Source organism: Canis lupus, chromosome 5 (genome assembly GCF_048164855.1).
Source record: "Canis lupus baileyi chromosome 5, mCanLup2.hap1, whole genome shotgun sequence".
Classification (NCBI taxonomy): domain Eukaryota; kingdom Metazoa; phylum Chordata; class Mammalia; order Carnivora; family Canidae; genus Canis; species Canis lupus.
Window position 1 is genome coordinate 51,784,840 of NC_132842.1, and position 18,710 is coordinate 51,803,549.

General features: G+C 33.0%; 1 protein-coding gene across 5 annotated transcripts in view; it reads right to left on the reverse strand.

Annotated features, from left to right (window-relative positions):
- The window catches only part of ADAMTS6 (ADAM metallopeptidase with thrombospondin type 1 motif 6), a 295,855-nt gene that overhangs the window by 156,970 nt on the left and 120,175 nt on the right, over window positions 1–18,710 (reverse strand). For all 5 annotated transcript variants that reach the window (XR_012031294.1, XR_012031295.1, XM_072826631.1 and 2 more), the window contains exons 8-9: window positions 16,262–16,305; window positions 11,835–11,940 (exon numbers count right to left, since the gene is read on the reverse strand). Coding sequence is in view for 3 of the 5 variants with exons in the window: in XM_072826631.1 (XP_072682732.1) it covers window positions 11,835–11,940; window positions 16,262–16,305 (150 nt within the window). In the remaining 2 variants the exon portion in view is untranslated. The remainder of the gene's footprint in view (window positions 1–11,834; window positions 11,941–16,261; window positions 16,306–18,710) is intronic.

Sequence of the window (18,710 nt, forward strand, 5' to 3'; positions counted from 1 at the left end):
AAGAATCTATCTAAGCATTATTGGAGTCTCAAAAAGAAAAGAGACAAGTGGGAGAAAAGGGCAGCAATCTGGAGAGAGATTAGACATCAAAGGTCATGACACTCATAAGTGCCCAAATAGTTTCAAATGAAAAATACCTACACCTACAAAAATAAAAATAAAAATAAAAATAAAACTGTCTAAAATCAAAGACAAAGAGGGGGACTTTAAAAGCAGTAAGGGGGGGGGCCTGGGTGGCTCAGCCAGTAGAGCCAATGACTAGTGATTTTGGCTCTGGTCATGATCTTATGGGTTGTGGTATTGAGGCCTGCATCAAAGTTCTGCTTGGCATGGAGTCTGTTGCTGGTTCTCTGACTTTCCCTCTGCTCCTTCCCAAGCTCACACTCACTCTCTTCCCTTAAATCAATCAATCAATCAATCAATCAATCAAATCTTAAAAAAAAAAAAAATGGTAAGAAAAAAATGTCTCACATACAAGGGAACCCCCATAGATTATCCGATTTCTCAGGAGAAACCTTGGGACCAAGAAAGACTGGATATATTTAAAGTGCTGAAAGAAAAAAACTGCCAGCCAAGAACACTTAACCTGGCAAAGCTGTCCTTCAGAAATGAAGGAGTAATAAAAACTTTCCAGGCCAAAAAAAGATGAAGTAGTTCATCATCACTAGACCTGCCTTTCAAGAAATGCGTAAGGGAGTTCTTCAAACTGAAAATGACAGAATGATGGTAAGTAACATGAGAACACTATAAAAATATAAAACACACTGGTAAAGAATATAGACAACTTTAGAATATTACAATATTATAATATGATGGTATGTTAACTCTGTTATAAAGGTTAAAGAATAAATATAAGTATAAAAAGAACTATAGCTACAGTAATTTTAATTGATATACCATATAAAATATATAAATTAGGACATAAAATGAAAAATATGGTGGGAAATTATTAAAGGACAGTTTTTGTATGTAATGAAAGTTAAGTTGCTATTGTCTTACAACAGACTATTATATCTATGTTTTATGCACAGGTAATGGTAATCACAAAGCAAAAACCTACTGTAGATACACAAAAGACAAATAAACGGGAATCAAAACAAACCACCACAGAAAACTATCAGTTCACAAAGACAGCAAGAAAGAAAGAAATTATATTAAGAGTCAGCAAACAATAAGATAGCATTACTAAGTCCTTACATAACAATAATTACTTTAAATGTAAATGGATTAATTTTTCTAATAAAAAAACCTGGAGTGGCTAAAGAGATTAAAAAAAAATAAGGGATGCCTGGGTGACTCAGCAGTGGAGTATCTGCCTTTGGCTTAGAGCATGTTCCTGGGGTCCTGGGATTGGGCTCTCTGCATGGAGCCTGCTTCTCCCTTTGCCTGTGTCTCTGCCTCTCACCCTCTGTGTCTCTCATGAATAAATAAATAAATTCCTTAAAAGAAATTAGATTGAACTATTCACTGCCTATAGGAGACTCATCTCAGCTTTAAGTAAACAAAATAGGTGCAAAGTGAACAGATGGAAAAGATATTCCTACAAATGTAAACCAAAAGAGAATAGAGATAGCTAAGTTTATACCAGACAAAACAGACTTTAACTCAAAAGCTGTAACAGGAGACAAAGCAGGTTATATATAATAATGAGGTCAATTTATAAAAAAGATATAAAAATTATAAATATGTACACACCCAAAATTGGATTCCCTAAATATGTAAAACAAATACAAACAGAACTAAGACAAGAAATAAACAACAATATAATAATTGTTAGGATTCTAAAATCCCACTTTCAACAATACATCACTCAGATAGAAAATGAAGAAATATCTGACTCGAGCTACACTTTAGGCAGTATACAGATCTTTCCATCCAACATTAGCAGGATACATATTTTTCTCAAGCACCTACATAACATTAACCAGGAAAAATCACACAATAGGTCATAACATAAGTGATAACAAACTTGAATTTATAATAGAATATTATATTATGGAAGCAGCCCAAGTGTCCACTGATAGATGAATGGATAAAGAAGATGTGATATATAAATAATATCCCATTATTTACCCATAAAAAAGAATGAAATCTTTCCATTTGCAACAACATGAATGAAGCTAGAGTGTAATGCTAAGTAGGTCAGAGAAAGACAAATATCACATGATTTCACTCATGTGAAATTTAAAAAACAAAATGAACAAGCAAAGGAAAAAAAGAGAGAGAGAGACAAACCAAGAAACAGACTCTTAACTATAGAGAACAACTGATGGTTATCAAAGGGGAGGCTGGTGGGATAATGGGTGAAATAGGTGGTGGGGATTAAAGAGCATACCTATCATGATGAGCATGGAGTAATGTATAGAATTGCTGAATCACTATATTGTACACCTGAAACTAATAAAACACTGTATGTTAACTATACTGGAATTAAAATAAAAAACTTAATAAAAAATAATAACATATATAGTACATGTGCATACATCCATTAACAAAAATAAACACAATGAAATAGAACAATTTCAATTTCAGTTATGATGGGATTGGTGGGTGTTGATATTTTTTACTTCTATAGTTGGCACAATGATAAACATGTGCTAAAATGAGTATGGATTATATATATTTATAATAACTGTATCCCCTAAATTTTTTTTTTACATATTGAAATCCTTTCAAGACCCTTATGACCACAGTACTATGATACTAAGAATCAACAGGAAAAGGGCACCTGGGTGGCTCAGCTCGTTAAGCATCTGCCTTGGGCTCAGGTCATAATCCAGAGGTCCTGGGATCAAGCCCTGCATTGGGCTCCCTGCAGAGTGGGGAGCCTGCTTCTCCCTCTCCCTCTGCCACTCTCACTCTTTCTCTGTGTCTCAAATAAATAAATAAAATCTTTTTAAAAATCAACAGAAAAATTCACAAAAACATGGAAATTAAATAACACACTGCTGAACAATCAATGGGTCAAAGAAGAAATCAATAGTCTAATAAAAAACTACTTTGAGACGAATGTTAATGGAAAAACAACATACCAAAACTTATGATAGTAGCAAAAGCAATTCTAAAAGGGAAGAGTATAGTGATAAATGCTTTTATCACAGGAAGAGTATAGTGATAAATGCTTTTATCACAAAGAAAATAAAGATCTCAAGTCAACAACCTAATTCTGTGCCTCAAAGGAACTAGAAAAAAAAGAAAGAAAAAAATATGGCCAAATTTTATACTAAAAAATAACAAAGATCAGAGAAGAACTAAATGAGTAAGAGACTAGAAAAGCAATACAAAAGATCAATGAAATCATGAGGTGCTTATTTGAAAAGAAGCTAAACTGACAAAATTTAGACTAAAGTAAAAAACAAAAAACACTTAAAGGTAACCAGAAATGAAAGAAAAGACATTACAATTGATATCATAGAAATACAAAAATCATAAGGGACAATTACAAACAATTATACATGAACAAATTAAATAAGATAGAAGAAAAGGGGGATCCCTGGGTGGCGCAGCGGTTTGGCGCCTGCCTTTGGCCCAGGGCGCGATCCTGGAGACCCGGGATCGAATCCCACGTCGGGCTCCCAGTGCATGGAGCCTGCTTCTCCCTCTGCCTGTGTCTCTGCCTCTCTCTCTCTCTCTGTGTGACTATCATAAATAAATAAAAATTAAAAAAAAAAAAGATAGAAGAAAAGGAAAAATTCTGAACAGACCTGTAAGGAGATTGATCAATAATTAAAAGCCTCCCAAAAAAGAAAAACCCAGGGACAGATAAATTCACTGGTGAATTTTACCAAACATTTAAAGAATTAATGCCAATCCTTCTTAAACGCTTCCAAAAAACTGAAAAGGAACAAATACTCCCAAAGTCTTTTACAAGGAACCAGCATTACCCTGATAGCAAAGCCAGAGTATATTCAAGAGAAGAAAACTATAGGGCAATGTCTCTGATGAATATAGATGCAAAATTTTTCAACAAAATAATTGAAAATCAAGCTTAACAATACATTAAAATGATTGCATACCAAGATCACAAAGGATTAAGCCCTGAGATGCAAGGATAGCTCAAGACATGCAAATCAGTGCAAATCAGTGTGATACATCACATTAATAGAATGAAAAATAAAAATCATATGAAAATCTCAGTAGATAAAGAAAAAGCATTTAACAAAACTCATCATTCTTTCATTATAAAAACTCTCAACAATGTGGGTGTATAGAAGGAACAAACCCTGACATCATAAAAGCCATTTTATGTGGGACTGCCCCACAGCTACATTATTATCAATGGTGAAATTTTAAGCTTTCCCTCTAAGATCAGGAACAAGACAAGAGTATCTTCTATACTCCCATCTCTCCTATTCAAGCATACCAATCAGACAGCAAAAATAAATAAAAGCCATCCAATCAGAAAGGAAGAAGTAAAATTATCACTGCTCATAGATGACATGATCTTGTATATAGAAAATTCAAAAGACTCCATCAAAAAATTGTTAGAACTAAATTCAGTAAAGTGCAGACCAGAAAAGTCAACATGCAAAAATCAGTTGTGTTTCTATACACTAGAACAATGAACAATCTGAAACAATGAAGAAAACTCTACCATATACAGTAGCATCAAAAACTATGAAATCATTAGAAATAAATTTAATCAGGGGCACCTGGCTGGCTGAGTCAGTAGAGTGTGCAACTCTTGGCCTTGGGGTCATGAGTTTGAGCCCTACATTTGCTGTACAGCTAACTTAAAAAAAGATTAATTCAATTAAAAAAATTTTAAATAAATAAATTCATTTTTTCTTTTTTAAATTTAAATTAAATTAGCCTACATATAGCAGGCTAATTACTAATTTCAGATGTAGTATTCAATAATTCATCAGTTGCGTATAACACCCAGTGCTCATTCAATCACATGCCCTCCTTAACGCCCATCACCCAATCATCCCGTCCTTCCACCCACTTCCCCTCCAGCAACTTTCCTATAATTAAGAGAAATACATTTAATAAAAGAGGTAAAAGACCTATTGTATACTGAAGACAATAAGAAATTGATAAAAGAAATTGAAGAAGACAAAAATAAATTTGAAGATACCACTTGTTAATGGATAGGAAGAGTTAATATTGTTAAAATGTTCAAACTACCCAAAACCACCTATAGGTTTAATACTATTCCTATCAAAATTCCAATAAAATTTTTCACAGGAATCCTAAAATTTGTATGAAATGTTTCAAGACCCAAAGATTATCAAAGCAATCTTGAAAAAGAACGCAGCTGGTGGCATCACAAAACTCGTGGCAAGGGAACAGAATAGGAAGCCCAGAAACACACACACACACACACACGCACACACACACACACACAGAGTCAACTAACATTTAAAAGAGTGCCAAGAATATCCAAAGGGGAAAAGATAGTCTCTTGAATTAATGGTGATGGGAAAACTGGACTGCAAAAAAATAAATGAAATTGGACCTTTATTTTATACAACTCATAAGAACTAATTAAAAATGAATTAAAAATTTAAGCATAAGATCAGAAACTATAAAATTCCTGGAAGAAAATAGTTCTCAGCATCACCAATAATCTGGAAAATGCAAATCAAAAGCACAATGAGATATCATGTCATACTTGTCAATATGGCTAATATAAAAAGACAATAGATTACAAATGCCAGCAAGAATGAGGGGAAAAGGGAACCCTTATTGGGAATGTATATTGGTACAGTCACTATGGAAAACAGTATGGAGTTTCCTCAAAAAATAACAGTAGAACTATCATATGATCCAGAAATCCCACTTCTGGGTACACAGCCAAAGCAAATGAAATATCTATCTCAAGTAGATATCTGCACCCCCCATGGTCATTGGAGAATTATTCACAATAGCCACAATTTAGAAATAACATAAGTGTCCATCAACAGATAAAGGGATAAAGAAAATGTGATATGCAAATACACACACACACAAACACACACACACACACACACACTTGAATATTGTTTGGTCATAAAAAGGAAGAAAATCCTGCCATTTGTTTCAACGAGGATGAACTTTGTGGGCATTACAGGTGAAATAAGTAAAGACAAATGGGCATTACAAGTGAAATAAGTCAAAGACAAACACTGTGATTTTGCTTATGTGTGTAATCTAAAAAAGCTCAACTCCTAGAAAAAGTGAGTAGACCACTGGTTATCAGGGACTAGGGTGTGAAGGAAATGGGGAGATATTCAAAGTGTACAAACTTCCAGTTATATAATAAGTTCTGAAGTTCTCATGTATTGTGACTATAGTTAACAATATTGTATTGTATACTTGAAAGTTGCTAAGAGAGTGAATCTTGAATGTTCTCACCACACACACAAAAAAAGGTAATTATATGATGTGATGGATGTGTTAACTAACCTTATCATGGTAATCATTTCGCAATATATACGTATATCAAATCATCACGTTGTACACCTTAAACTTATACAATGTTATATGTCAATTATATCTCAATAAAGCTGGAAAAAAAGAAAAAAGGAGAAAACACAAATTACAAATATCAAGAATGAATAGTGGAAAATCATTATTTATATGACAGACATTAAAAAGACAATAAGAGAATATCATGATCATAAATTTGACAATTTAGTTGAAATAGTATGAATACACTGAAAGACATAAATAACAAAAAACCTCAAAAGATTTAGACAACATGCTATCCTATATTTAATTTAAAAACTAAATTATTAATCAATGATTTTCCCATAAAGAAAGTTCCAGGCTCAGATGGCTTCATTGGTGAATTCTATCAAACATTTAAAGAAGAAATACCATCAACCTTATGTATACCAACTCTTCCAGAAAACAGAAGAGTTCCTAATTCAATTTATATGACAATATTCTGATACCAAAAGTCAAGAAATACATTAGGGGTGGTTGGGTGGCTCAGTCAGTTGAGCATGTGATTCTTGATTTTGGCTCAGGTTATGATCTCAGGGTTGTGAGATCAAGCCCTGCATGAGGGCCGCACTGGGCATGGAGCCTGATTTAGACTCTCTCTCTCTCTCTCTCTGCCCTCTCCCTCCCTCATGCTTTCCTTCACTCTCCAAAAAAATAAAGATTAAAAAAAAGAGAGACATTAAAAGAAAACTACAACATTTTTTAAAAACAGACTGTGCTAAAATAACTAGATATCGGTGGCAAAAACCTCAACATTTACCCCACACTATACAAAAAAAATTAACTCAAAATGGATCATAGATCTTAATATAAAATCTAAAAATATAAAAATTCTAGACAAAAATGTAGAAGAAAATTTTCACAATTTTGAAGTTGGCAAAGACATTTTAGGACACACACACACACACACACACACACAAAAACAACCCCACAAACCATACAAGAAAAATTTTCAATTACATTTCATCAAAATTAAAATTTTTTTTTTTTTTTTTTTTTACAAAACACCACTAAAATGAATGGCAAACAACAGACTTGGAGAAAATATTCACATTATGTATATACGACAAAGACTTTTTATACCCAGATTACACTGAGAACTTTTGCAACTAATAAGAAAAAATACCTCAGTTTTTTTTTTAATGAGAAAAGATTTTGAATAGACATTCAAAGAAGACAATGAATGACAAGCATATGAAAAGATGCTCATCATTATTCATCACAACATAGATGATTAACTAATTAAAATTAAAATGAGACGCCACTAAAATGTATAATAATGGCGAAAATAGAAAAGACACAAACAATTGTTGGCAAGGATCTTGAAGTAATCAGAATTCTCATAGATTGCTAGTGGGGAATGCAAAATGGTATATAGCAACTTAGAAAAATAGTTCATTTTAAAGTGAACTTAACACATAACATACTACCAACAGTACCACCCAAGAGAAATGAAAAATATGTCCAAATAAATATTTGTACATGGATGGATGTTCACAGCAGTTCTAGTCATCATAATAGCCCCAAACTAGTGCTACTGCTATTAATAAGAAATACTATTCAGGAAAAAACAAAACAACAAAAAAACTACTGACGCACATAACAACATGGGTGAATCTCAAAAGCATTGTGTTAAGGGAAAGAAACTATAGACACAAAGAGCCTCCTCTCTAAGTCCACTTAAAGGGAACTATAGAAAAGATAAGTCTAACCTACAGTGATAGAAAATAGATCTTTAGCAGCTGTCTGGGCCCAGGGGAAAAATGGTGAACAGAGTGGAGATCGACTATGAAAGGGAACAAGGGGATTTCTTCTGGTAATGAAAATGTTGGTATCTTGAATGTGATGGTGGTTAAACGGTTATATACATTTGCCATAATTCATTGAACTACACACAAAATGTATGCATCCTTATTGTATGTAAATTATACTTAAATGATATTTTTAAACATACTCATGGGAAAGTAAACTTTTCCAGAACATAGAATACTTATAAGACTAACAATATTTTGATACCAAAACTAGACTAGGTATTAAAGTCCCAAATACAGTCTTAAATATTAGTTCCAAATACTAAAATTCTCTTATGTATTCATTATTAGTTTTCTATTATGAAAGTACAACAGCCCTGATCAAGCATTTAGAGACACCTAGGTATTTGCAGCAGGAGAAAGGAAGTTCAGATTGAAGAAAATAATAACAAGAGCTTCCTAACAATTTACAATTTTATCCTCAAGCCTGCTACATATTATCTCCTTAAAAAAAAATAATCTCCTAACCAACCTTCTGTATCCCTATTGGTAAGACCAAACAGAGATACTGATTTCCAAAAGCAAGACCAAGCTACACCAGCAGCTTTCATTAAAACATTTAACATTTCCATAAATTTTGTCAAAATCAGAGTTATAGTTTACTAAATCATGATTAATTGTTAAATGAGCTGAGTCAAATAAAAGATTTATTTAGGACCTATTCTTTTTTGTGAAGAAATATCAGACATAGAGACAGCAGCATAATGAACTCCCATCCATACACTTATCAGGATTATAAAATTCAAAATGTTGCTATTCTTCCCTTATCTTTCTCTTTTTATTTTTCCATTTTCTTTTAAAAGCCAGTCTCAAACATCCTGTCATTTCAGTCCTGCATACTTCAACATGCACCCCTAAAAATTATGAATATTTTTACAATTCTTAAGATTATTTATTTTTGTACAGTATGGAAACATTAGATAGTTTTCTCAAAATACAAGAAGTCTGGTTGAATTCTTGCCACCCTTTCTCAACATCCTACTTTTCCATTGCTGAAACCTATAGCAATTACATAAGTAATTTAAAATACTTTCAATGAGCATTCTTTTCTATAATGTTTCATTACTTGTCTTTGGCTTATAGCTACATTAAAGCCAGACGTGCTATTTAAATACATCATAAATCCTCAATCTTTTATTTTACATGAAAGTTAATTTCTTGTTTGCACAAAGGCACAGGGAGAAATAAAAGTGGTCGCTAATTTGATCCCCATAGGGGTTACGGGAGAAAAAAAAAGGGCGCTAAAGCCTAGCAAAAGAAAAAAGGAAAAAGTTATCCTAATAGCTGTTCAAAATAGATAGTATACCAGTATAATGAGGGGGCAAAACCATATTCTACACACTGTAAAGAATACTAGAAAATCTTCCAACAGTCTAGTGATTTAATGGGGGCACGTCTCAGAAACTCAAATATTCTTCACTGTGATAAATCTGCAGATATCATCACATCACTTAACATCCATCCTACTAAATGATACAAGTTATAAAACCGCAATACACTTTAACTGAAAGCTATACTTGATATATTTACCAGGGCTGTTGCTTTGTCCTAGGAAGAATAGGGAACACTGTATTTTAGAGATGCCATGAGTTGTGCCAGAGTTGACTTGCTAAGTTTCTTAAAGCTAAGCCCTAAGATCTTAAAAACAAAGGATCTTCATCCATGAAATAGATTTTCCCTAACTGAGCAAATAAGAATTCAATATATTGAAAAAGATAAGTTAAACCTACCCTGACTTGTTGTCTGGGGAAAAGGGAATGGAGGATACTAACATATTAATCGATTGGACATGGAAAGATAGCTGATTTTTAGTTTGTCAAATAACATTTCTGAATGGAAGCACTTCTTCTGGCTCTCATTATAAAGCATTTTGTAGCTTCCCCCCCACTTCATTTTTAGTAGCTACATTATCAAACAAGAATTAGCTGTGAAATAAAATTACTCCAAAGCACATAAATCTTAAAAGGTATATACATATTTTACTTCTCTTTCACAATCGCCCATATAAGGCACAAGCCATTCATCTTAGGAGGAATTAAAAGGAATTACCCAAGAGGCCAACAACAATAAAAAATAATCTGGGAAGCCTGAGAGTAAGTCAGTTAGAATCTTCATCTCAATAAAAGATACAGGGAGATAAACCCTCCCCTCAGGTATGTAAGTCCATATAAGAATAAGGCTTATAATGCATATGTTGACATTGACTAACTTGTGAGTCCATGAGGTAATGGTGCTCTCACACACACATTATTCATCTGCTGTATGTTACTTGTCCTAACCTTTCAATTTAATTGAATCTAACAGAACCTATTAAATTCAGTGTGGTTGCATAAGATTATGACAGTCATTAATGAGCCAGGTTTTTAAGTGCATAGAAGATAAACTGACTGGTTAAGAGGGCTCTGCTCTTGTTCTCTTGCTGTTTTCTGCAATGAAAACTAGAATACCAAAATTTTTAGGCCTTCTTGAAAAGTGCAGTACTGACTTTCCCTCATGTATGAATCAAGTTAGGTTTAAACTTGTAGGTTACTTGCCTTTATACATAAATCAACACTAATGTGGTAAAATTTAAGTTGCAATCTTCAAAATAATGCAACAGACTGACTCCATTTCAATCTCCACTTTGGAAAAAAACAAAAACAAAAACAAAAAAAACAAGCTGACCTACAGATTTATCTCAGGAATGACCAATGAGGCAAGTGTATAACAAACATTCATTTTTATTTGTTCTTTTTTCCCCATCTATTTCTCTACCAAAAAGCAGACTGTAAAACTTAAATCATACAAATGTCAGGAGTTCCTGCAAATAGGCTGCTTGTTTTAGTTTAAAATGTTTGACTACACTTTGAAAGTTTTCAAATTTCTCTCCTTCCACATGAGCAGGCCTTTACATTTACTGCTGCCTGTTGCTTGAAAGTAAGAAAGTAAGGATTTTACTGCTATGTGTGTGTATGTGCAGGGATAGCCATAGGATAGTTTTTGGCACTGATTTATTTAAAGCAAATAGTAAAAACTTCAGATCCTTCTAAAAAGTGATGAGAATGATATCTGCTATTCTTTGTAACATAATTTTTTATTTTTTTTTAAATTTCAATGACATATTACACCTGAAAACACAAGTTACATAGCACTGATTGCACAAACTTTATGTCTGGAAAAGGTATGCTCACAGCTATATGAAGAGTGAAAACTCAAAGTAGATTTTATGGTAGTAGTGTCAATGATGATTTTTAAATTTATAGGTAATGTCACTTGAGGAAAAGAAAGATCATTTAAACAATGTAACTTAGAGGAGCTGGGTGATGAGCAGACCATGCTAAAGGTAAATTATTTCAATTTTGTATAACAAAACTTCAGTGTGGTGCATTCACCACTCTAAAAATATGGGTCATTGAATCAGAAAGATTATTTAACAAGTCTCCAGTTCTTAAGATGATTTATCCCAATACCCCCAAATGATAACATTCTCTACTGAAATCAGACAAAAAGGCAGTAAAATATGTTTGAGCACAGGCGTTCCACACAGTAGTTATGAGTTGCTCAAAAGAGTGGAGTTCTAAAATTTATTTTGATTTTCTTAAACTCACTCACTTGTGACCAATCTCATGTGCAATGGTAAAAGCTGAACCCAGGCCAATGTCTTCATTAATGCTGCAGCTCCTTTCAGGCTCACACATTCCAGCCACAGAGGCCAAGCCTGAATAAACAGAAGGAGACACAAAGGGTCAAGCCAAGGTGTTTCAGTCTTAAAAAGCCCATACTTATAAATGCCTGGATTCTTTTTAATAACCTCCATGCACAGAAGGAGCAGTTGGCAAAAGGTTAACTTTCTAGTCATTTGCAAAATCACTGGGGGGAGTTTCACTTTGCCGGCTAGACATTAATATTTTTTGAACTGCAGTCAGTGCTGGAAAATGTCTAGACTAGGGGTTAGATTTATAAATTTTACTTCTGGTAACTTGGGACCACCTAGTAACTTGAGCCAGAAGAGGGAATTCAAGAAAGCATTTCTATTTTAACATTCTTCAGGCTGTAGAAAGCAAAATATATCCACATTATTTTTCTAAAGAGATCTGTTTAAGTTTAGTGGGTTCATAAAAATATACAAGCAACTTTTTAGTTACCAAAAAAAGGGAATCCCAAATGGTTTTTTTAATGACATTTTTTATAAGAGCAAAAATGAATGATTCAAAAGAGAAAAAGGAGAACTGTTAAAAATAGGTTTTGCATTTTTTTAATCTTCTGAAATTAGTCCTAATAGTAATACAACAATTTCTTTAGGTATTTTAATAGAAAGAAAGACATTTGCAGATTCAGTGGTTATCCCCACCCCCATCCCTCTTCAATACATGAGTTTTACTAATAAAGCAAAAGCTACAGTGTTAATTCACTGATTCTAGTGAAATGTTATGTTCTCAAGGTATTCCTCCCTTGGGAATGTTAGCTTGTAAAAGCTTTCATATTTACTTCCAAATGAATATCACGCCCTGTGAATTAGTACATAACTTTAAAAGAGTACTTAGAAAAATGAATTTTTGTGTGAAAAATGTCATGTATAACTTATAAGGGAACAGATGCCAAATCATACTTAACACATATAGGAACGAACGTTATTTAAAAGAAATTGAAGGAAAAGTAGGAAAAACATTTTATATGTTAGTAGTCTACTATCATTACCCTAGTAATAATTATCTAACCACAAAAAGTGATCTGAAGCCAATTCAATGAATATTTATTGACTGCAATAAGCAATGTTCCATGCTAGGTACAATTTCCCAGTTACACTAATTTGAAACAGTAAAAGCTATTCAATTAATATTTTGACTGACAAAAAAGCTCTAGAAATTGTTTTTCTGTACCTTCAAATATAAAATATTAACATAATAGCCACACTGGAACAGAGTTGAGGTCAATACTAGATTTGCTAATAGATTGTTTGCTTTTCCTACTGTTTTATGTGGAAGGAGCAGAAGCTGGGGAAGGGGTTGATTTCTGTCTCTCTGAGTTATTATAAATACTAGTGTTATTCTTATAGTTCCCTTCCATCTACTTAGAAGTCTTGGGACTTGAAGAAGAGGAAGTATAAAGAGGGACTAGTTGGGGCAAGGTGACTTAACTTTTTTGGTTAATCAAAAGTATTTAATAAATGTTAGTTCCAAATTCTACTGAGAGAAAAAGAGACAGGGAGAGAAAGAGAGATAGGGAGTGAAAGAATACCAAAAAAGTTTGCAGTAGATTATCCAGCTAATCTATTGAGTTCAGTATCATCCATGATAAGGGAAGAACAAAGCTACACTGTTTGAATACTGTTTCTGTTTTGAGCTTTATGAAATTTGGTTTAAAAACAATTACCAAGAAAAATTATTGTTAAATTAACATTTCTCATATTTCCTGAAATGTATTATTACATAGGTTAATTTTTGTGTGTTGTTATTGTGACTGCTTGCTGCATACCATGTAGCAGTATTTTTAACTGAGAATTCTCAATGACTCCCCAAGGTATATTTGCAAACATAGATTTACCTTTATATCTGATATAAAATTAACTTAGTTGTTCTACTAAAAGGACAACTTCAGAAAGAAAATATTTGGGAAATTACTATTAGTTAAAAATACAGAACTAAATCTTAACTGAAATAAAATAGTTTAGATGCTAATCTATTTTCACAACCTCTACAACTTTGTGTACACCAATAAAATTTAGGCTGTCAAAGTTCTTACGTGTGATTGTGTTAATAGGGGTTTGATTACTATTTGGGTCAGTTAGATTTCCTCAGTTTGATTGCCACAGTTTGCACCCTCAAATCTACTTAGCCTTGTTACAGTTGGTCATCAAAGGTACTAAGCAAGAGAATATGCAAGTGTTAGCATAAAAACCAACATGAAAGTTGCCGAAATGACCACCCAAAAGGAAAAAACCTGACTGATTCTGTACTGATAATATATTTTTCACATATGAAACTCAACACATGTATATATATGCAGTCATTCATTTTTCACCATGAGATAGTATAAAAGATAATTTATAATGGTTTATAACTTGAAAAATAATTTATGTTGAGCTTAAAAATGCACTGACATGTACTAATGTATTAATGTATTGATTTTGGAAATTAATAAGCTATAAAAATTGGAATACATAGAAAAAAGAGATATTGGGTAGAAGAATCTACTTTGGCAAAAATAACAATGTAAGTACAGGCAATGTTGTTACTAATGTCCTAATGAAGAACATACCACAGTGTAAACAAGCTACCTTCAAAATGCAACAGCATGTGTATAGATATATATGTATGTATTTCCACCATATATACATATACACTAGAAAAATACAATCTCTATCTCATACCTCCTTTGAATCTTAGTGTCTATTGTATCTAAACTTGATCAAGCATTTAGTAATTGCTTACAGAATTTGAACAATAATAGAGAGGTTAAGTTAAACAGCAAAATCTCTACAATAAATAATATCAGTGCATTTTTATAGTACTTCTTTATTAAGCATCATTGTATTTTTTTCTTTAAGTGCTTTTTACAATATCCCTATCACACAAGGGCAGCTATTGCTCCTACCTACATAGATAAGAATTGAGGAACAAAGACCTAAATAAAAAGGAAAAGGTAATGCACTGAAACTGTCAAAGCCAGTTGTTAGTTTACAGTTTCCACTTTAGGGTCCTTTCCAATGGATTATGATGCTCTTGTAAAAACCTTAATCTTTTCATGTGAGATCTCTCAGCAAAGAGAGCTTTTTCTATGCTTTTTAACTAGCAAACTTCGCTACCCTAAATACTCATCATTGGCTAATTGGGATTTCTTATTCAGCCTTAAGGAAAATGGGATAGGAGAAGACTGGAAAAGGAGGGAAAAAAAATAAATTTTAATCTCTGAAGAGAGAACTTTCTGAATTCTCCAGGAAAGTGAGTGACAACTTTTCTCCCACCTGTTCTTAAATCTGATCTTCCCCAAATTCTTATGAAGGGCATAGGAATAGATTTCATAATTGTTGCTTTACAGACAAGAAAATTGAGACTTGTCACAGAGAAACTAGAATATTCACCTTCACCTGCTTAAACTTTTCTATCTGTAAAAAAGTCTCTATGACATAAAAAAAATTATCAAGAAAAAAACTCCTGTTCTTAAAAATAACTCTAGTTGCTTAAAAATTTAGTTTACTTGAAAGCTATCATTTCCCCCATTTGTATTTTCAGTTAACTTTTAACCAGAATGAAGTTATGCTCTGCAATAAAATGTAATTTTTTAAATTCTAGAATACTACAGAAATGCCCTTAAAAAAAACAAATATTCAGGAAGACAAGAAAGATAATCCTGTCCTCTCTCTCTACTGCTGGCTGTAATATTTTACAACATTTTTTTTTTATTGGGATACCTGGGTGGCTCAGTGGTTGAACATCTACCTTCAGCTCAGGTCATGATCCCAGGTCCTGGGATCGAGTCCCATATCAGGCTCCCCACAGGGAGCCTGCTTCTCCCTCTGCCTATGTCTCTGCCTCTTTCTCTGTGTCTCTCATGAATAAATAAATAAAATATTTTTTAAAAATTTTATTGTTGCTCAAGTACTGGAAATTTCCAATATCTTAATTTATAGGGCTATATTTGCTCCACAAAATTGCACCAAACAAAATACATTAAGAGCACAATGTCTCCCCTTTAAGTATTGCCCCAATTTTCCCCCCTTTCCTTTCCTAGTTGATGAAGATGCTGCATGCTTTCATTTGCTTCTCAAATTCCTTAGTATTTTTGGAAAATACATTACAGACTGGTAACTTATGATTCATCATGATTGTTTAAAGATTTAGAATCATCTTCTAAGGTGTTTTTAATCATCATTCTACTTATTTCCTAGTAAGTGACATACCCACATGGGTCAGGTTTAACAATTTATAGGAGTGATTTCAGATGTGCCAGAAAGGAAAATGATCAAATAAATGATAAAGAATAAAGCCACTGGACCAAAAAAGACAATCTGAACTATCCTCCCTTTATAAAAAACTTACCCAATGTTCCACAGGGCTTATTTTTATAAGTGCAGATATCATATCTATAGAGGAGAAAAAAGAGAGATGAAATTTGTAATCTGATCAAATTTGTAAAATATTTTTGTATATTCATCACATTTCTTTCTTAGAGCTCTGGGTTGTCAGACCACAATCAGTGCAATTATGAGCAGCCAGCTGGAGTGTGGGCATTTTCAGCACTCTGGGGGACACACCGGCTGCACTACACTCACAGCCCCTGGCTGCAAGCCAATGGGACACCTGCCAGTAAGAAAGAAAGGTTAAAGTGAATTTCTGTAATTGCGAGTTCCATAAAACCATCTACCATACTGTTCTGAAGCTAGAATAGCTTGTCTGCAGATTGCTACTGCTTCTACAAAAAAGCAAATGAGTGGCTTTTTATTCCCAATCACTTTGAACCTGCTGGAATATTTTTTTATTATAGCCACAGATTGTGTTTTATACTTCTGATCTATAAGCAGTATCTGGAGTTCCTTCAACTCTAACACAGGTTCTTATTTTTAAAAAATATTAGCACAATACAGCAATGGGAATAAAATTGGTATCACATAGTTTTCCTACTTGTATATAAGAAATTTAACATAGTTAAAATACAAATATTTTTATGTGAATTTGCAAACAGCTAAACAAATAGCTCAAGAGAAGCTTACCTAATGTGGGCTGCACTTACTCTAATGCTATATTGCATTACAACTCAACACAAAAGATGAAGTTCATAAGTAATATTGCATATTTTAAAATATATTACAGTTAGAATGCTAAATCTATATTGATGTGAACACTTATTTTAAGCATTTTTAATAATATTCTTATAAACTAATCTTTAAAACCAAACATATTCAATTTCTAAAGTTAAAATAAAAAATAAACTTAAAAAGGCTGACCATTTTTATTTGCCTGTGTTTTATGCTAGAAATGAAAAGCTTTTCAGGTAAAATATAAAATTTTATAAACTACAGGAAAATCCAAGTTGTAAAAGTCTTTTTACTGTATATAAATAATGGTTAGTCCACATTACTAGGGGAAGGGATTAATAATTAATCCCATTCTTGTTCACCAGATCAAAATGTATTTTCAAAAAATAAATATCACATCCAGCATACCACTGTACTGTTGAACTCGTTAAAATCCCTGGAGATTCCCTTTGCTTATTTTTAGAGTTTCAAACCTTTCATCTTGTACACTTTATATTTGGGGAAAGGGATTTCTCCTCTTACATAGCTTTCTCTTCTGATCATTCATATATACTCATCTTCTTCTTGTCTTGTAATTGGTGAACCACGGAGTTGCAATAACTGGTACATTTTTGAGTGTAAGTGATAGAGACAGTACTTGGTATATTTACCAAAGCACCAGAAAGTATATTTTCAGTGTCACAATCAATTTATCTTGTGACCATACCTGTATAATGTCTATAATGTTATGTAGGCACAACCCATATCAGGAGTCTTCAAGAAAATGTAAATAGAGACTTTTCATGGGTAATTGCAGAAATAAATGTCTACACAGAATCTATATTCAAATCTTCAACTTTGATATATGCCCCTTCCTAAAACTGATCTGCCTATGAATACAAGCACCTGCAAGCCACCAATTTTCCTTTCCTCTCTTGCCCTTCACAATCAACCTGTTTCTACTTTACAAAAAAGAAACCAAACTTCTCACCCATCCCTAACATTGTTAGGGTACATTACTCCCTGGGTGTAAAAGTCTCCAGAATGTATGCAAAGAAATAATTCAAGAATGTGTTGATCCTGGGGTCAATCCTTTATGAACACAGCAGGAAAAATTAAAGAGGATGACGCTTATTTTGTCCTCGTAAGACTCTGTCTTTCTGCCAGTCTTTCTGACTGCTTACAAATCAATCTATATAGCTATCTCACAATTAGAATTCAGAAGTGAGATGATTTTCATAGAGTGCATTAACATGTTTATCTGATCTAAAAAATGAAGTCAGTTTTGTTATTGATCGGTAAGTCTGACATGGCTAAGTAGTTTGGCAATGAGAGCTGATTTAGCCCATTAGATTAAATGGTGAACATTTTTCATGAATCAGTGAAATAGATAACTCTAAAGTTCTGAGAAATGGATCTAAAACATACATACAATGTATTATATGTTTTCAACTACAGTGTCTGTAGCCACTTAAACTCATAATAAAAATTATTTTTGATAGCAACTTAAAATGTGCAAAATGGTGTGTTAATTTTCCAAACTATTTCAGAGGTAAATTAAGCAAAAGTTTTGAAGGTCACAGACAAATACAACTTATATTTCCATCTCATAGCCATCCTTTCTAATCTCCTCCCAATGCTCTCATTTTGCATAAACCTTTTATGCTGCACTCATGATGAATATCATTTAATTCTGTCATGACTACCCAAAATACCTACATAAAGTCTGAAGTCGTCAACAAATAATGCAAGCT